General features: G+C 45.6%; 1 protein-coding gene across 2 annotated transcripts in view; it reads left to right on the forward strand.

The window, feature by feature from the left end:
* gnmt (glycine N-methyltransferase) overlaps positions 1-21334 on the forward strand; it is a 47872-nt gene that overhangs the window by 22430 nt on the left and 4108 nt on the right. For both annotated transcript variants that reach the window (XM_052024303.1, XM_052024304.1), the window contains exons 2-5: positions 10771-10898; positions 14859-14972; positions 15934-16076; positions 17759-17880. In XM_052024303.1, the coding sequence (XP_051880263.1) occupies positions 10771-10898; positions 14859-14972; positions 15934-16076; positions 17759-17880 (507 nt within the window). The remainder of the gene's footprint in view (positions 1-10770; positions 10899-14858; positions 14973-15933; positions 16077-17758; positions 17881-21334) is intronic.

Consider the following 21334-nt stretch of genomic DNA (forward strand, 5'->3'; position numbering starts at 1 on the left):
GGTTCAATTCCGGCCTCTTGTCTGTCAGGAGTTCGTACATTCTCCCCGTCTCTGCGTGGGTTTTCTCCGGGTGCTCTGGTTTCCTCCCACATTCCAAAGACGTACGGGTTCGGAAGTTTTGGACATGCTATGTCGGCGCCGGAAGCGTGGCGACACTTGCGGGCTGCCCCCAGAACACTCTATACAAAAGATGCATTTCACTGTGTGTTTCGATGTACATGTGACTAATAAAGAAATCTTCTTATATTGCTCGATTCCCAATTTGCCCCAGAACTGGGTGGTTTGCTTCAGTTTTCCACTGTGCTATAAGTCTAGAATCACAAATAGGGCAAGCCGGGTAATGAGGGCAGATTTCTGCCCCTGAAGGACCTCTGTGAACCAAATGAGTTTTTACAACAATCTAGTAGTTTCCATTAGAAGCTTTTGATTCCAAGTGTATTACTCAGAAGCAGAAGCAGCTTCTATCCCACTGCCATAGGTCTCTTGCACGGACCTCCTATACATCAACGATGAACTGCTTGACCTCACAATCTACCTTGTCCAGGCCCTTGCACCTTACTGCCTGCCTGCACTGCACTTTCTCTGTAAATGTCGCAGTCTGTTCTGCATTCTGTTATTGCTTTACCCTTGTACTACCTTGATGTACTTATGTTTTGAAACGATCTGTATGGATGGCATGCAAAACTAAGTGTTTCACTGTCTCTCGGTACATGTGACAACAATCAACCAATTTCAATTCCAATTCCATTATGGCCTTTATGTGATTTCTTGTTCCACTCCAATGTGGATGCTTCCAAACTGAACGGCCCTCTTCAATTCTTTCTCTGTGGTATCCTTAGATTTTCCCCAGCAATAGCCCCCGTTTCCTTTTAGTAGCTGACAAGCACCTTGCAAAGTCAGGGTAGGGGGATTGTTAATAATTTGGAGTGAGCCCTCAAGAGTGAGTTGATAATTGTAGATGCTCCAAACCTATACCCCCACTCCACACGCCCCCTTCCCTGCCCCAATCTCTGAGTGGACTTTTAGTATGTTTTAGGGCCTCCTGGATGAGATTGTAGATCATTGGCAACTGATTTGTGCTCTGGGTCACCCCCCAAGTAAAGGCTGAACATGACTGGCCGCTGCTGGAGGTATGGCTGGCACTGTGCATAATTACAGCTGTTTTGCCACATCTTACCTTGGAAACAAACACAAGTTGGTGCAATCAACAGCCTTTGCCTGCTGACCAGGAATCATTTCAGAAAATAATTCAGTGCCATTCCAAGAAAGGACAGCAGGTTAGAATGGTGTTTTTCCCTTCACAGTCCATGTAAGAGATTGTAAGTTGTGGAGTAATAAAAATACAGACTTTTTAATAGTTTGTGGTATTTTAAAATTTGCAAGCAACCAGCTGCCTGATATTTCACAAAATGTACTTTGCAGAACGCTAGGAGGAGCATCAACATCTTGCAGCTCTGGGAACTTTTTCACGGGGAGTCTTTTCAGGATAAAGGCTTCAATTGGATAAGGCACAGCCCTCAGCAGCAGCCCTCTCTCCACACCTTCCCTATCAAGCAGCACTTATAGAATTATAGGGTAATACAGCACGGAAACAGGCCCTTCGGCCCAAATCTTCTGTGCCAACCAAGATGTCAATCTGAGCTAGTCCCATTTGCCTGTGCTTTGCCCACATTCCTCTAATCCTTTCTTCCAGATGATAGGTGTTCAGGCGAGAGGGGGAAGGTCTACTGTCCTCTCCTATCGGATTCCTCCTCCTTCAACCCTTTGCCTCTTCCACCTATCGCCTCCCAGCTTCTCACATCATTCCCTATCATCCGTCCCTCCCCCCCCCATCTACCTCCCCCCCCGCCATCAACCTCCCCCCCCCCCCTCACATGGACTCATCTATCACCCACCTTCTTATTCCGGCTTCTGCCCTCTTCCTTTCCAGTCCAGATGGAGGGTCTCGACCCGAGACGCCGACTGTTCATTCCCCTCCCTAGATGCTGCCTGACCTGCTGAGTTCCTCCAGCATCTTGTGTGTGATGGACTGATGAGTGTCAAGAGCCATTCACATCATAAAATTGCCAGGCAAGATCATCTCCAAAGGAAGACAGTCTGACCACCTGACCTTCTGCCCTTCATTGGTGTTACCATTGCTCATCTAACATCAATATCTTTGGGTGGGGGAAACACCATTGATCAGAAACTCAACTGGGATAGCCACGTAGAGCCACAGTCCAGATGAAGGGTCTCGACCCAAAACATCGACTATCCCATCTCCCTCCGTAGATGCTGCCCGACCTGTTGAGTTCCTCCAGCATTTTGTGTGTTGCAGCCATGCAAGACGGTGGCAGTAGACTGTGGAACCGGGTATCCTGAAGTAAGTAACTTGCCTGCTGAAGCTCTGAAGCAAGGCATGTAAGATAAGATAAGGTATAAGGGGGATGTCAGGGGTAAGTTTTTTACACAGAGAGTGGTGGGTTCATGGAACGCACTGCCTGCAGAGGTGCTGGGGGCAGATACATATAGGACATTTAAGACACTCTTAGATAGACACATGGATGATAGAAAAATAGGGGGCTACATGGGAGGGAAGGGTTAGATAGATCTTAGAGCAGGATAAAATGTCGGCACAACATTGTGGGCCGAAGGGCTTGTACTGTGCTGTAGTGTTCCATGTTCTGTAACTCCACTGCCGATGGCTGACACCCAAGTTCCCCTTTTCAGTTAGGTGGGTGGGAACAAAAATTTCCTCACTGCAAGCTCTACCAGTGAACATTGCAAAATGTCTTACAGCCTAATCTTAATGAGTATGACACTGTTCTGCAGTGTTATACCCAGTAACTTTGATCATATCTTTATGCCTCAAGTATAATCAAATCCTTTTTAATGAGGTTTCAGTTCAGTTTTGTTGCAGTACAGTTTTCAATAGTGGCTCCTGCTTTGTTGACCAAGGTTAATCTCTTCAGTCCTTCAAGGGAGTTGATGGTCCCGTTGTTGGCTAGAGTGCGCCAAGCACACATTTCATTGTCTGCTGCCACCTGATCTGCTTACCCGAAGGGTGTACTGCACGGTTAAAGCTACAAACAAAAATAAAGCCGGCGAGCGCACATGTCCTGTTGGCCAATAAAACCACATGCTGGCCAAATGCGGGCAAATGGGACGAGCTTGGATGGACATCTTGGTTGGCATGGACCAGTTGGGCCGACAGGCCTGTTTCCGTGATGTCTGACTCTATGACTCACGTTTGGTGTCTCTTTCCACCTGCTCTTTCCTCATGGCCTTGAAAAATATTCACCCTCAAGCGCCGATCCCATTCCCTTTCCAAAGCCCTAATTGTCCTGTTTCCACCATTTCTACAGGCAGTGAATTCCAGATCAAAATCACTCACGTAAAAATGATATTCCTCGCATCCTTCTGCTCAGACTTGGCCCTTGAACTACCTACGAATGGAGAACAGCTTCCCTCCATGTTGCCTGTTTAAACACCTTGGACACCTCCGTCAAGTCTGCTCTCTGGAGACTGGATAGGCTGGGCTTGTTTGCCATGGAGCAGAGGAGGCTGAGGGGGGAACCGGGAAAGATAGTGAGAAGAATAGGTGGGGTGGAGAGTAAGAAACTTTTCCCAATGACGGAGGTGTCTAAGACCCGAGGGCATAGCTTTAAGGTGAGAACTAAGAGGTTTAAAAGGGATCTGAGGAAGAATTTTTTCACTCAGATGGTGGTTGGCATCTGGAATGCACTGCCTTAGAAGGAAGTGGAGGCAGAGGCTCTCACATTTATAAAGCATCTGGACTAGCATTTGAATCACCAAGGCATAGAAGGATCGTGCATTGGTAAATGGGATTAGTATAGATGGTTACTTGATGGTCAACAAAGAGATGGTGAGATAAAGGGCTTGTTTCTGTGAAATATGACTCTATGAGTTGACCTTTTCTGGTCCAAGGAAAACAGCCCCAGCTTCCCCAGAATAATTTTGGTACTGAAGTTCCTCATTCCTGGAGCCATTCTAGTGAACCTTCTCTACACCCCTTGAGTGAAATCATACCATTTGTGTCTGGATTCCTTTTTAAGGAAGCAGATGACTGACTGACCTTAGGTTCCCCAACAAGAACGTTGGGTCAGTTGCCCCCTCCAGAAGCCGGTATACACAGCCTCGGCTGACACTCCAGTCTTGTTGGAAATGCCAGATCTGAGATGAGACTTGAAACCAAACGTTGGTGGTTGTTTGTAGATCTGCTCTTGTACATCTCTCTCTCCCTCTCTCTCTCTCTCTCGCTCTCTCTCTCTCTCTGTCACCTTTGACTTTCCAGTGTGGACTCTTCCATTTTTGAATATATTCTAACAGACCTTCCAATGACACATCCCCATATTCCTTCCATGTCTTTCTTTACACAATTTGGGCCTTGTCCACAGTGCCAATTTTACTGCTCTTGCCCAAATGGCCCTGAGAGGGAGGTGGGGAGCTGCTCTCTCGAACTGCTGCAGTCCTTCTGGTGAAGCTGCACTGTTGGGGAGAGAGTTCCAGGATTTAGACCTGGTGATGATGAAGGAACAGCAATATTTTTGAGCCCCCATGTGCCACAATCTTCTATCTATATCGCTTTGTGTTATTCGATAAGCCATTTGATGTATTCCCTAAATTTTAGCATTGATTATGCTTCAGAGCTCGCGGGTTCGATCCCCATATGGGCCACTGCTTTTGGGCAGGCACAGTAATGTAGCGGTTAGCGTAACGATTTACAGCGCCAGCGACCCGGGTTCAGTTCTGGCCGCTGTCTGTAAGGAGTTTGTACGTTCTCCCCATGTGTCTGTGTGGGTTTCCCCCGGGTACTCCAGTTTCCTCTCACATTCCAAAGACGTACGGGTTAGGAAGTCGTGGGCATGCTATGCTGGCGCCGGAAGCGTGGCAACACTTGCGGGCTGCCCCCAGAACACTCTACACAAAAGATGCATTTCACTGTGTGTTTCGATGTACGTGTGACTAATAAAGATATCTTCTCTTATCTTAACTTTGAGAGAGCTAGGGAGAGTGCAGAGGAGATTCACCAGGGTGTTCGCCGGATGAGAGGTCGAGTTATGGGGAGAGATTAGATGGGCTCGGCTTTTCTCCCCTGGTGCAAAGGAGGCTGAGGGTGACCTGACAGAAGTATACACGATTATGAGAGGCATAGATTGGGTGAAGAGTCAAAATCTTCCTCCCATGGTAGGGGCATCTAAGGCATTGGTTTCAGCTGAGAGGAGGGAGTTTAAAAGAGCTTCAGAGGGGTAAGTTTTCTCACAGAGAGTTGATATCTGGAACACTCTGCCAAAGGAGGTGGTGGAATCATATAGAATTACTACATTTAAGAGGCATTAAAACAATCACTTAAATAGGCAAGGCATAGAAGGACAAATGGAATTAATATCGGTGGATAAGAAAGTCAGCCTAACTATGGTGGGCCGAAGGGCCTGTTTCTGTGCTGTATGACTCTATGACTCTGACTTTAGTATCCTGAAGCCATACAGGCGCTATAATAAATGCAAGTGTTTCATCTGCTTGCTATGATATGCTTGCTTGAAGTACAGTCAGGAGTAACTTCAATTGCTGGAGAGTTTGAGTTACTTTGCTTGGACTGGGAGAATAATCACAGCTCAAAACAGAATGAGATGCTCAGTGCCACGTTTTGAACTCTGTAATTTGTCCAGCTCTTGTGACTCCGAGAGAGTTCAAGTAAACAGTGCTGTTCAAGGAAGTGCTAGAACTCAACCAGGCCACCGAGCTGCGTGTAAAAATATTTGTCGGATATTAAGAAGATAACGTGGGGGGAGGTGGGAGGGGATTGGAGATTAGTTCCAAAGAGACTATCAAAGGCCTTGGCCCTGAGCTGAGCCCTTCGTGTCAGATGTTTTCTGTGTTGGAAGATTGAGGGGCCAGTGTCAGAAACCACAATAGTGAAGTGTGTGTGCTCAGTACATACTTCTGTACCTTCTGCAGTGGATTTCATTAGGCTTAAATACACAAGGGGCAAAGTCACATTCATACACACGTAAACAGGCCCTTCATACAATTAACCGCTGGGTCATTCTCCCAAAGTCATACAGCACGAAACACGTCCACCGAGTCCACACCAACCATCAGCCACCTACTTACACTAATCCCACGTTAATCCCATCCCAGTTATCCTACACAACCATGTGTCTATGGGGTGTAGGAGGAAACTGGAGCACGTGGTGGAAACCCAAGCGGTCACAGGGAGAACGTTTTCCCTTCTCCTTCCTCCCATCGGGCAGAAGATACAAAAGCCTGAAAGCACATACCACCAGGCTCAAGGACAGCTTCTATCCCGCTGTTATAAGACTACCAAATGGACCTCTTGTATAAGACGGACTTTTGATCTCACAATCTACCTCGACATGGCCTTTTACCTTATTGTCTGCCTGCACTGCACTTTCTCTGTAACTGTAACACTCTATTCTGCATCCTGTTATTGCTTTTTGCTTGTACTACCTCGATGTACTGATGTGATGAAATGAACTGTATGGATGGCATGCAAAAAAAGTTTTTCACTGTACCTTGGTACATGTGACAATAAAGAATAATTCACCAATTTTCCATAGATGAAAATATCAAATCTTTAATGAAATCCATTGGGGACTGCACAGACTAATGAACATGAAGCAGAAAGATCTGAAACAAAGTGAGCATATTTTATTCAAGGGATCTTCACAGGCTGGCTCTGGAGCTTCCTATAACATTCCTGCATTTCAGAGAACAGTTGGTCACAGGACGGGGGGGACAGTACTAGACTAACAATCATTGTTTACAGCCAACATTGTATATACTGCAGTGATTAGTATTCCAAGGTCCAGTGTCACTGATCCAAGGAAGGGTGCTTGGTGTGGACCTCAGGATAGATGAACTAACTTGGGGAGGGCGCCATCAAAAGACCAATTCAGCCCATTTCTCCTGATAGCAGAGCATGTTTAGCTTAACCATACTGGACCAATTATTGCGACACACCTGTAGGCCTAGATGAAATAAAGACAGAGAAGGCAAAGTCATACCTCAGCTTGACGATATGAGAATGTAAATTCAATTTTAAAAAAAGGTACAAAATCAATCTCTCACCAATAAGTGCAGAAGTTGTTGGAGAGTCATAGAGTCATATGGCACAGATACAGGCCCTTTGGTCCAACAGGTCTATTCTGACCATGAAGTACCCATCTGTGCCAATCCTGTTTACCAGCACTTGGTCTGTCGCCTGCTATGCCTTAGCAATTCAAGTGCTCGTCCAGGTAGATAATCATTAAAAACTGGTTGACTATTGCTCCCTAGATATTTCCTCATTCATGACCTGTCCTAGAGGCCACATTTATAGGCCAAGGTTTGCCGTATCTTAACTTTTAACTGCCGACTGCCAAGCACCTACTGTAGTTCTGGACAGTTGTGGCACAGAAGGAGGCCATTTGGCCCACTGACTAAATACCAAGTCCTTATAAGTATTCCCCTGATTAAGGATCGTTGATGTCGAACGCACTGGAATTGCCAGTATGAAGAGCAGGAGTTGTATGTATTGGGCAAACATCGATAAAAGAAAAATTGGAGGATGTTGTGTTAATTTGTACAGTTTGCCAGCAATGAGTCAGTGTCAACTCTTGTGCTCATTGTGTAGTCAAAAAAAATGTGAAGTCAGATATGTAGGTACTTGTATGATAGCAAGGCATCCATTGAAGAGTTGATGTTGGATCTTTGCCTGGCCTGAAATACTGGGAGAGTGAGTCCCTGACTAAGGACCACAGTTTGCTTTGCAATTAAATGAGTCTTATGTAATGTATGGCATCAAACATTTATCGATGTGTCGGATGGAAAGAAGCCTTAAAGGAGAAAATGTATTGGTGTTGGTTTATTATTGTCACTTGTACTGAGGTACAGTGAAAAACTTGTCTTGCATACTGATCGTACAGAGTGCATTGAGGTAGTACAGAGTGCATTGATGTAGTACAGGTAAAAACAATAACAGTACAGAGTAAAGTGTCACAGCTACAGAGAAAGTGCAGTGCAATAAGGTGCAAGGTCACAACAAGGTAGATGGTGAGGTCAGAGTCCATCTGACGGTGTAAGGGAACTGTTCAATAGTCTTATCACAGTGGGGTAGAAGCTGTCCTTAAGCCTCATGGTACGTGCCCTCAGGCTCCTGTATCTTCTGCCTGATGGAAGAGGAGAGAAGAGAGAATGACCCGGGTGGGTGGGGTCTTTGATTATGCTGGCTGCTTTGCCAAGGCAGCAAGAGGTAAAGACAGAGTCCAAGGAGGGGAGGCTGGTGTCCAGATGCGTTGGGCTGTGTCCACAACTCTCTGCAGTTTCTTGCGATCCTGGGCAGAGCAGTTGCCATACCAAGCTGTGATGCATCCAGATAGGGTGCTTTCTATGGTGCATCGATAAAAGTCGGTGAGTGTCAAAGGGGACGTGCTGAATTTATTTAGCCTCCTGAGGAAGTAGAGGCGCTGGTGAGCTTTCTTGGCTGTGGTGATGTTCACTCCCAGGAACTTGAAGCTCTCAACCCTCTCGACCTCAGCACCATTGACGTAGACAGGTGCATGTACACCGCCCCCTTCCCTGAAGTCAATGACCAGCTCTTTTGTTTTATTGACACTAAGGGAAAGTTACTTCAGCTTCACAATGAATCATCGATGGTCTAACTCGTTCAAATACTTTACCACTCCATACTTTGCTGCTGGCTCACTTTGGGAGAGCTGTCATCGCTTCATTGTCTCCTGACATGACGGAGTCACTACAGTCTAACGAGAGGGGGAGAGAAGAGCGATAGAAACTGAAGCAGAAGGCAAAGTCTTGAGCGGTTCTGACCAAGAGAGAGAATTACCGGACCAATGAACAAGTAGGACACTCAACGGTGGGACCTTGGTGACGAGGCCTGTCAGTAGTTCAATGGTGTTTGAATATCAGAAATCATGTCAGTGATGTCCATTTGGATAAAGCAATCTCAGCAAAGGACATGCCTGTCAATGCTGAAGTGATCTATGGCAATGAGTGTATTCCTAATACTGACAGAGAGTCAACTACCAATGAAGGATCACAGAACAGCAGTTAGTCAAGAGGCTGCAAGCCTCACACTGCAAGTACACAGCTGAAGAAGCCAAAGGAAGCCAGGCAACAAATTGGTTACCATTGTTGGCAGTGTGGTGCGTTATGTATAAAATGTAAATGAGTTATGTTAGTCTGAGGATGTTTGCCACATCATTGCATTACATGAAATATGATGTAAACTCAGTGTTCACAGTTCCTGTAGATAACCTGAAATAAAGGAAACACTCTTATTTAAAGCTCCCATATCCTGTCACTGCTATTGTATTAGACTTACCTATATCCAAGACCCACCTTTGGAAACAAAAGTTTGTGGAGTGAGGACAAGATTACTGTTGAACTTTGTGCAGCCAACTGTGGGGAACAGTGAGGGAGCAATACAGTAAAGTTCCAGTCATCCAGCACCCTTTGAACTTTGGTAGTGGCTGACTGGTAGATTTTCTGGGCTGTTGGATGTTACTTCTAATAATACCCCAACACCCTTTGATTTCACTTGTTGTTTTGCATTGTAACCCAACAGTATACTCAATTCTCTGGTGAACTCAGGAGTTTAAAGCAGGCGGGAAATATACAAGTGTACTGGACCCAGCTCTGGCTGCAAACCTACTCGCATCCCTAAGCCCAAGTCCAGCTCTGGATGCACACCCCACTTGCACTTTGGACCCTGAGTTTAGTTCCAGACTGAGTGAGCCTGATGCCGGACCATTCAGGATCCTGAACAATTAGGGGCCGGATTATCAGAGTTTGACTGTATTCTTTGCATTCACACTACATTCACGTAAAATGTACTGCTTCATATTTCTTTATACTGATTAATATTGGTAGCCTTCTTTCCCTGTCACCTGACCTGCCTAGGTCCTTGTGTTCTTGCTCACCATTTAAAGTTACCCTGCGCTATAACGGTCAGCTGATACCTTAAATAATTTATTGAAATTCATGATCTGCTCTGTGTGGGAGCTTGCTGTGTGCTACTTTTCCTAATGCACTGGCACGTTATTATGCTTCTTCTGTCTCATGGGGTGCCCTGGAAGTTGTGAAAGACACTGTATAAATCCTGTGTGCCTCGCTGAGGTAAGGATCGGTTCCTTCTCTAAAGATGTCCAAAGGTTGCCTTTCTGAATAAGCCCATGAATGTCCCTTTTCAACTGTGTCAGAGGTGAGGTTGTTCCAGTCTTACCACATTGAGTGGGCCCCTTCTCATGGAACGTAGAACATTATAGCACAGTAGGGTCCCTAGAGCCCACGATGTTGTGCGGACATTTTATCCTGCTCTAAGATCTATCTAACCCTTCCCTCCCACATAGCCCTCCATTTCTCTATCATTCATGTGTCTATCTAAGAGTCTCTTAAATGTCCCTAATGTATCTGCCCCCACAACCTCTGCTGGCAGTGCATTCCATGCACCCACCACTCTCTGTGTAAAAAAAACTTCCTATATCCCCCCTATACCTTCCTCCAATCACCTTAAAATTATGCCCCCTCATGTTAGCCATTTTTGCCCTGGGAAACAGTCTCTGACTGTCCACTTTATCTATGCCTCTTATCATCTTGTACAACTCTATCAAGTCACCTCTCATGCTCCTCTCCAAAGAGAAAAGCCCTAGCTCACTCAACCTATCCTCATAAGACATGCTCTCCAATCCAGGCAGCATCCTGGTAAGTCTCCTCTGCACTCTCTCATCTCCCTGTTCCTTGTCTTGACAGAGTGGATTCCATCATGCTACTGGAGGAGGGCTTCACCCTAGTGAGTTCAGACGCCAGCGACAAGATGCTGAAATATGCCTTGAAGGAGCGATGGAACCGACGGAAAGAAGAAGCATTTGATAATTGGGGTAAGTATCTTGCTAAAAGGGTGCACTGAGGCGCTCTGTAACAAGAAGGACAGAGGGAGAGGTTGGGCAGGCAAGGACTTTATTCCTTGGAGCATAGGAGTCTGAGCGGTGACCTTATAAAGGTGTATAAAATCATGAGGGACAAAGATAGGGTGAATCCACACACTTTTTTCCCAGGGAAAGGGAATCAAAGACTAGAGGGCACAGGTTTAAGGTGAGATGGGAAAAATTTAATAGGAACTCGAGGGGCAACTTTTTTCACCCAGAGGGTGGTCCACATATGGAATGAGTTGCCAGAGGAAGTGGTTGAGGCAGGTACAATAACAACACTTAAAAGACATTTGGACAGGTACATGGATAGGAAAGGTTCAGAGGGATATGGGCCAAACACGGGCAAATGTGACCAGCTTAGATGGGCATCTTGGTCGACATGGACAAGTTGGGCTGAAGGGCCTGTTTCCGTGCTGTATGACTCTATAAGGCAAATGTCAGGTCCATGGAATAGTCGCCTTTTTCATTCATTTTTCAGGATCTGGCAAGGCCAGTGTTTATCGTTCATTCCTAATTGCCTTTCAGAAGGTGGTGCTGAGCTGCCTTCTTGAATCCTTGCAGTCGTTCTGATGAAGAAGCTCCGGGAGACAGAGTTCCGAGATGTAGACCTGTGGCAAGGGAGGACCGGCGATGTATTTCCAAAATCAGGATGATGATGCAACTTGGAAAGGGACGCAGTCAGTGGTGTTTCCGTGCACCTGCTGTTCTGATCCTTCTTGGTGGCAGGGGTCACAGGTTTGGAAGGTGTTGTCACAGTAGCCTGGATGAATAACTGCGGCGCGTTTTGTAGACGGTGCACACTGCGGCCACTGTGGGCCGGTGGTGGAGGGAGTGAATGTGCCAGGTGGTGAATGGGCTGTCAATCAAGTGGGCTGGGTGGTGTTGAATGTCCTGAAAGTTGCTGGAGCTGGACTCATCTGAGCACATGGAAAGTATTCCGTCACGCTCCAGCCTCGCACCTTGTGCTTGCTGGAAAAGCTTTGGGCTGTCAGGAGGTAAGTTATTGCAGGAAACCCAGTTGCTGTAGTCAAAGCTCAAAGTCAAGTTTATTGTCACATGCACAGGTACATGTATGCACAGGTGCATTGAAAATCTAACTTGCAGCAGCATCACAGGCTCATAGCATCATATAAGCAGCACTCACAAGAAAAACATAAATTATACATAAATTTTTACAAGAAAGAACACAATTAGAACAAAATAAAAACAAAATAATTGTAGCCACAGTACTTAAGTGTCTGGTCCAATTGAGTTTCTGGTTCCCAGACAGTCAAGGATGCAGGACTCAGCAGTGGTAATAGCATTGAATATCACAATTAAGTGGTTAGACTCTCTTGTTTTGGAGATGCTCCTTCCCAAACATTTGTGAGTCTTGTATTTTACCTGCCACCTATTGCCTAAGCCGATGTTCAGGTTTTACTGGATGTAAACATTGCACGTTGTTATCACATGGAAAAATGACTTTAGTGAATGGCAGTGTTGGTCTGAGTACCCTTATCCCTTATGGTCCACTCCTGCTTTTATCTCTTATATTTCCTTGTTCTTATGCACTGAAGCAACTCAACAAGCCGGTTTAACAGCACCTCCCAATTCTACAAAGACCAAGCAGGCACATGGTATATCATCGTTTGCGGGTTCCCCTCTGAGTCACACATCACCTTGATGTTGAAATATGTTGCAGGTCCTTCAGTATTGCTGTGTCTGAATTCAGGAACTCTCTGCCCAAAGTGTTGTAGGAACGCTGGCAGTACATGGAAAAGAGCAACTCCTTACCTTCTTGGGAGCACGAAGGGAGGGACAATGAATGCTGGCCTGTCCAGTGATGTCCACAAATTAATCAAAAAATGAATACCTGAATTTAATTAGACACTCGAATCTAACTGAGGGGTTCAGGGGGTTTATATATATATAGAATAATGGATACCTGGGAGTGATTACAGACTGGGATCTAATCCAGGGGTTCAGGGGGTTTATATATAGAATAATGGATACCTGGGGGTGATTACAGACTGGGATCTAATCCAGGGGTTCAGGGGGTTTATATATATAGAATAATGGATACCTGGGAGTGATTACAGACTGGGATCTAATCCAGGGGTTCAGGGGGTTTATATGTAGAATAATGGATACCTGGGGGTGATTACAGACTGGGATCTAATCCAGGGGTTCAGGGGGTTTATACGTAGAATAATGGATACCTGAGGGTGATTACAGACTGGGATCTAATCCAGGGGATCAGGGGGTTTATACGTAGAATAATGGATACCTGAGGGTGATTACAGACTGGGATCTAATCCAGGGGTTCAGGGGGTTTATATATAGAATAATGGATACCTGGGGGTGATTACAGACTGGGATTAATCCAGGGGTTCAGGGGGGTTTATATATAGAATAATGAATACCTGGGAGTGATTACAGACAGGGATCTAATCCAGGGGTTCAGGGGGTTTATATATAGAATAATGGATACCTGGGGGTGATTACAGACTGGGATCTAATCCAGGGGTTCAGGGGGTTTATAGATAGAATAATGGATACCTGGGGGTGATTACAGACTGGGATCTAATCCAGGGGTTCAGGGGGTTTATATATAGAATAATGGATACCTGGGGGTGATCACAGATGAGCATCTAATCAAAGGGTTTGGATGGTTTATAATAAAACAAAGGACAATTGTTTGCTCTGAACAGCACGGGCTCGGCTGGTATCTGACCATTGTGGTCTGCACAGTTGCATATAACACAAAGAGGAGACAAGTTTATCCATTGTTTCCAGGCAAGCTTTTTCAGAGAGGAATTCAGATAGCGTCACCCCTCCCTTCTCCTTCACCATGTCCCTGCAGTTTCTTTCTCTTTTGAAATATTTATTCAATTGGTATTTGAAAGTTTCGGTTGAAATTCCTTTCTCCATTCCATCTGGCAATGTATTCCAAATGTTAACATGTCATTAAATGCTTTCAGTTGTATCATCTGGTTTGCTAGTGGTCTTAAATGTGTGCTATTGGAAATGTTGTTTCTTTATTTGTTCTTGGTATGTGATGTAGTGTACTCTCCTGCTTACCATGAATCTTCCAGACTTGTTGGGCTTTTGTTTTGTGGTGGGTCCTTCCAATGTTACTGTAATATGGTATCCTAGTCATATTTACCACTCAAACAACATCACTAAGTAAGCCAGATTGTCGCCCTGAAAATCAGAAAAAAAAATCTGAAATAAAAACAGAAATACTCAGCAAGTTGGGTGGCATCTGTGGAGAGAGAAACCAAATTAGTGTTGATGACCATTCGTCAGAGATGGCCACTTGTATCAGTCAGCCTCTCTTGTCTCCATCTTCGTGCGGCCATTTACTTTGTTCTCTCCAGTCCCTTCGTGTTCTCAGCAACTTGAAACATCTTTGATTTCTAACTTTTCTCAATCGTGATAAAAAAAATTAGTTGACCTGAACCATTAACTCTGTTTCTCACTCCGTAGATACTACTGAGCATCTGCAGCATTCTTTTTTATTTCAGATTATTTCCTCACTGAATGGGATCTTGCTGCTGTGGCACTTACAGTCTCTACTGCATCTCTAAAAGGACACTTGTAAAGTGCTTTGGGACATAGCTGTTATAAAAGTCTTGGACATCTGAAGGAGACTATTTGTTCCATCCTGTCAGTGCTAGCTCTTTTACAGAGCTCCCAGACAGTTCATTCCTTTGCACTTGCCTCCCAGCCTTGCAGTGTTTTTCTTTGAAAAAGCAATCCAATTCCCTTTTGAAAGTTAATAGATCTGTATCTATCATTCCTCTTTTGTCATGCTTGTTTGAGTTGGCGAGAAAGCCACATTGACCCCTTTCAGGACTTACCCTTGTGTGACTTATCTCTGATGGCCCCACTCCTTTAGCCCATTAACCAGCATGCTTTGCTTCACAGTAATCGAAGAAGCCAATTGGTTGACGTTACCCTTGGACATCCCGAAGCCAGGTGATGGGTTTGATGCCGTGATTTGTTTGGGGAATTCATTTGCACATTTGCCGGACTTCAAAGGTAAAATTTTGCCTGACTTCTTTTATTCTTGTGTGGCCAAAGAATTGGTGGCAGGTTCTAATATGAGACTAGAAATGCTTGGAACAGGACGTGCCACTTAGAAGAGTCAGGAGGTACTTGCAGTAGGTGGAAGTCGAAGGAGAAATTGGAGAGGATTGGGGAGAGATGGGTCAGGGGGAGTTTAGTGGGGATAGGGGAGATGCCAGTGGGTCAGAGAGAGATTGGGAAAGAGTTCAGAAGGAGAGATGTATCAGGGATAGGTTAACAACATTGAAGAGCAGTTGGAAAGGTACATGGGTAGGAAAGGTTTGGAGAGATATGGGCTAAACGCAGGCAAATGGGATGAGCTTAGATAGGCATCTTGTTCAGCATGAACGAGTTGGGCCAAAGGGTCTGTTTCCGTCCTGTATTACACTGTGACACCAGAGGGGATTTGAGAAGTCGGCGGGAGTGATATCAGGGGAGATTAGGAGAGGAGTCACTAGACAAAGGGATGGAATTTTTGGAAAAAGATCAGAGGAGCTGGGGAATGGTCAGGAGGAGAGCGAAGGGGATTGGATGGGGAGCCGGGATTACCCATGGTAGCAGGGCCCTGTTGGTGCAGGAGGAGGGGAGGGTGCTTAGTGATGGAGATGATGGGTGCGTTGGCGATAAGAGAGAACACAGATGGACTGTACGGAGTTTGTGGCTTGGCTTGTTGGGCCGAGGGGAGCTCCCGGGCCTCGGTTTTACACGCCAGGTCTCTCGATACGTGAGAACACTCGCTTCCACGTCCGACTTGATTATTGGCCACTAATCCTATTGATTTTAAAAGCAGGAATGGATGATGTGGGTCCTGTCTGGGATCTTTATCACATTTGAACTCTCAACATGACCCTACCCCATTCCTCCCTATAACCACCCCCTTGCTGAACCACAAACGCCAAGTTGGAACCTTTCTCATTTTCTCGGACTGCTGCAGGTGACCAGAGCGAGCAGAAGTTGGCACTAAGTAATATCGCCAGCATGGTGAAACCAGGTGGAATATTAATCATTGACCACCGGAATTATGATGCCATCCTGGAAACAGGCCATGCTCCGAAGGGCAAAAATATTTACTACCAGGTAACGTACATCAGTAGAACTGGTGCAGTGCAATTTACTTTTGAATACTTTTAAAAGTAACAATTTACTTTTTTTGAGTGTGTTCAGTCCGACACTGTTTTGCATTTGGACCTACAAATCTATTGTATCCGGCGCTCTCGGTGCGGCCTCCTCTACATCAGTGAGACCCGACGCAGATCGGGTGACCGCTTCGTCGAGCACCTTCACTCCGTCCGCCGCAACAGCCGGGATCTCCCGGTGGCCGCCCACTTCAGTTCCACGTCCCATCCCCATACCGACACGGCCTCCTCTATTGCCAAGTTGAAGCTAGACGCAGAGTAGAGGAACAACACCTCATATTCTGTCTTGGTAGTCTCCAACCTGATGGCGCCAACATCGATTTCTCGGACTTATGGTAACCACAGCCCTCTGTCATTCCTCGGCCCCTTTTGTTTTGCTTTATCCCTCTGGCCCCATTACCCCTTCTCTTATCCTGCCCCGTCCTTACAACCTGCCCATCACCCACACCTTCCGCCCTCTGCTTCCCCACCTCCTTCCCTATATTCCAGGGTCCATTGTCCTCTCCTATCAGATTCCAGCTTCATCAGCTCCTTGCCTCCTCCCACCCATCACCTCCCAGCTTCTCACGTCATCCCCACCTCCTCCGCTTCCCCTTCCCCCCCTCACCTGGATTCACCTATCGCCCGCCAGCTCCTCCCCCCTACCCCACCCTCTTATTCCGGCTTTTCCCCTCTTTCTTTCCAGTCCTGATGAAGGGTCTCGACCCGAAATATCGGCTGTTCATTTCCCTCCATGGATGCTTGGTATTGGTATCGGTTTATTATTGTCACTTGTACCGAGGTACAGTGAAAAGTTTGTCTTACAAACCGATCCTACAAGTCAATTCATTACACAGTGCAGTTACATTGAGTTAGTACAGAGTGCATTGATGTAGTACAGGTAAAAACAGTAACAGTACAGAGTAAAGTGCCACAGCTACAGAGAAAGTGCAGTGCAATAAGGTGCAAGGTCACAACAAGGTAGGTCGTGAAGTCAGAGTCCATCTCATTGTATAAGGGAACCGTTCAATAGTCTTATCACAATGGGGTAGAAGCTGTCCTTAAGTATGGTGGAATGTGCCCTCAGGCTCCTGTATCTTCTACCGATGGAAGAGGAGAGAAGAGAGAATGTCCTGGGTGGGTGGGGTCTTTGATTATGCTGGCTGCTTCACCAAGACAACGAGAGGTAAAGACAGAGTCCAAGGAGGGGAGGGGATGCTGCCTGACCTGCTGAGTTTCTCCAGCATTTTGTTTTACTGCTTTGCATTTGTTTCATTCTGAGTTTCTGGCAATATTTGGCGTTTATACCAAGATATTGCAATGGTAGCTCCATGTCCCCTGTAAGAGCAATTGTAGGTGAAGCCACCACTGCTGTGGAGTGAAAATCACAGAAAGATTCAGCATAGAATCAGGCCTTTTGGCCCAGCGAGTTTTTCATTGTACCTGTACCTCACTGTATTTGTGCACGACTTGAATAAACTCAACACACTATTGAACACTACAATCAAATCTTCCTCCATTCCAGACTCTTTTTACTATGTGAAATAAAGAATTGTTTTACATGCACCAGCTCTGGAGGCCAACATTCTTCTGAAGCGCGATCACCATTTTAATGCAGGAAACTTTGCAAATTGTGTCTTCCAGAGTGACCTGACCAAAGACATTAACACCTCTGTGCTCTATGTAAACAACAAGCCTCACATGGTGACATTGGATTACACTGTTCACGTCCCAAATAAGGAGGAAGATAAGCAGCCAGAAGTGAGGTAGGATTGTGCGAGGGAACAGGAGCAAACAATAACCATTAAGATTCAGTTTTGAAAATGAAAGTCCTGTTACATCAATGCAGCAGTTCAACACTCTTAGGGTTGCTCTTGTATGTCGACTATCGATGGTCATGTGCTGGCTTGCATCCTTTCACTGAGTGTGAGGTATGTGAATTAGCTGGCAGGAAGCGGTTAGCCTAACGCTATTACAGCGCCAGCGTCCCAGGTTCAATCTTGGCCGCTGTCTGTAAGGAGTTTGTACGTTCTCCCCGTGTGTCTGTGTGGGTTTCCTCCGGGTGCTCTGGTTTTCTCCCACATTCCAAAGACGTACGGGTTAGGAGCTGTGGGCGTGCTATGTTGGCGCCCGAAGAGTGGCGACACTTGCGGGCTGCCCCCCAGCACAGTCTCAGTAACGCAAAAAGACACATTTCGCTGTGTTTCAATGTACACTTGAGTAATAAATAAACATCTTCAATCTTAATAACTTGAAGTATCTCTCCGCGAAACTAAAGGAAGATTGTGAAAAGGCCATAATATCTATGTCCACTGCCAACATAGTTTAGTTGGCCCACGAATGTCACTCATGCCATTTTCCTGCCCCTGCCCCTCTCTGTTTTATCCCAAAGGTGATCAGTGTAAGGGTTGCACTCCATTGCTTTCTCCGTTCTCAGGGCTGCAATTGTTGGCTTCCTGCCCAGCGCCTGAATGAGAATGAGAAAGCACCCAGAGGCTGATACCTCTCCATCCTTCCTGTACTTACTGCATGATGGGTTCTGCACCCTGTGTAGTAGCAGCCACTTGACCCCAATCCACCATTCAGTTATATCTGCCTGACCTCTACCTTAACTGCACCACCTTGACTCATTGACCTTCAAAGCGCTTTGTGTTCATGGGCTGCCTGATATTGCTAGTGGTTAAGACAGGTAACAAGGACAGAATCACTAAACAAACATCCTTGACTGAAGGCAAACAACATAGTGGCTGATGCAACACTGTATGAAAGGTGACACCACATGTAGTTCTTAAAGGTATACACACTGCATTGCTTTTTCTTTTCAAAACAAAACCTTAACAATTATCTACATATTACATAAATCTATCAGTGATACATGTGAAGTTATACAAATAACTATTTATGTGAAAATTCACAGATATGCACAGTTCATTAATTATATAAACAGGTGTTAGGTCATGTACTACTCTCAATAACAAACTAAACTAAACTAACCATCTCCCTCTATCTACGCCCTATACTAATCCCAACGGATCACCACCCTGGTAAGCTTCACATATAACTAAGTGGGTGTAGTGGTTAACATAACGCTTTACAGCGCCAGCGACCCGGGTTCAATTCCGGCTGCTGCCTGTAAGGAGTTTGTATGTTCTCCCCGTGTCTGCGTGGGTTTCCTCCGGGTGCTCCGGTTTCCTCCCACATTCCAAAGACGTACGGGTTAGGAAGTTGGTGGGCATGCTATGTTGGTGCCGGAAGCGTGGCAACCCTTGCGGGCTGCCCCCAGAGCACTCTACGCAGAAAAAAGATGGATTTCACTGTGTGTTTTGAATAAAGATATCATATCTTGCTGTACAGCTGTTAAAATGACCTCAAATAATCAATATATATTGTGGTACATATACTGTCGGATCCGGTTATTTTCAAATCCGCAGATTCTTTCAGGAGTCCGGGAATGAGTTGAGAACAACTTGGTGCTTCGCAAAGTTTTATTGGAAAAGTCTAAAACAAAGAAACAGTCACAGAGCACATGGCACTAGCTTTACTACTGGGAGATGAGTCGAGACAAAGGAACTAAAGATGAGCTAGGGCCGGTGGGGGTGGGGGGGGGTGGTGGAGAGCAAGAGAGAGATAGAGGCGAGAGAGAGAGAGAGATAAGCAAGAGAGAGATTAACAAAAATCGACACCTTTTATAACAGATAAGAGGTACTCCTTAGCTAACAATAGTCCAAGCAGGAAACCTATTAGATACCTGTGGCCTAACCAACCAATGAGAAAACACGTACTCACCTGATGGACGAACCAATAAACGAGGAAGTGGCCATTCCTTGTGCAGACACTTGAGGTGTATTAAACACTATACATGTTAAAAGGCTACTTAAAACAGTCGAATCCAACATATACTTTCTCAATTGAAAGCCCCCGAACTTAGACATAGTCATCATGATTATGCGTTTTCAATATATTCCCACATGCCATAATCTCAATAATAACATTTTCCAGTTTGATCCTTCTTAATATTGACTTGCATTTTGTTTTTCCATGGGTGCCGGATGTTTTCTCGTTGTTGTCATCCCTTTTTAAGGTGAGACAGTCATCGCCTGCATGGCTGACACTTCAGCCACATCTGTTTGCAGCCTCTCTTGCTGGACACCATTGAGCTGACACCATTCACAGGATTGTTAGAATTTGTGAATCACGTACACGGCACAATGCGCCCTTCCCTCAGTGCACACAGCTCACTCAGAGCATGTTCCAGCCAACTTAGTTATCATTTATCAATAATGTTCCTTACCCTTTTCCATCTTCCCCGACCCATCTAACTGGGAGATTTCATCTGCCAGCCTTGCTCAGCTTGAAGCCACCTGTGGTTAAATGTCACTCGCACAATTTTCCTAAGCCTGCCCCTCTTCTTTATTAGTAATGTCCGCAAGATAACCAGAAGACCATAAGATTACAGGATATAGCAGAATTAGGCCGTTCGGCCCATCGAGTCTGCTCTGCTGTTCAATCATGGCTGATTCTTTTTTCTCTCAGCCCCATTCTCCTGCCTTCTCCCTGTAGCCCTTAACCCCCTTATCAATCAAGAATGTATCAACCTCTGCCTTAAACACACCCAATGACTTGGCTCCACAGTCCTCTGTGGCAACGAGTTCCACAGATTCACCAGTATTTTTTTTAAAAAATAAAAAATATCAACGTTGTCCATTGCACTGCGACCTTGTGGTCCCATCGCACTAACAACACTTGACTCAGTCTCTTGGGTGAAGTCAAAAGCATCTTCCCCTGATGCCAGAAGAGTCCTCCTGTTCCCATTCCACCAGCATGGACTCCCGATGACACCTCTCCGTCATTGGAAATGTCCTCCTTCTGGGCTCTCTCCTTTTGAGGTGCTTGCTTTATCCCTGACGCTTGGACTTGGACTCCAAAACTCTGCCTTTTAGTGTTGACTTCATAATTCACCTTGTTGTAAATAAGTTGAGCACACCGACTGCTAACAGCAAAATCCTTCTTTTGTCATCTTGCTAGCAAGGGAACAGTTAAGGGACCAAGCCCTCAACCAAACTGCTCAACTTTCTTCCTTACTATCCCATCTTATAAGTTTTTCTTTTCCTGTTCAGTAACTTTCCACATTCTGTGCTCGGTCACATCGCGGTCAGTTGCAGGCGGATAAGGACAATAACAAAAAAGCAGACTTGGCCCTAACGAGGCTCAATTCGTTCA

Source organism: Pristis pectinata, chromosome 10, assembly GCF_009764475.1.
Source record: "Pristis pectinata isolate sPriPec2 chromosome 10, sPriPec2.1.pri, whole genome shotgun sequence".
Taxonomy (NCBI): Eukaryota; Metazoa; Chordata; class Chondrichthyes; order Rhinopristiformes; family Pristidae; genus Pristis; species Pristis pectinata.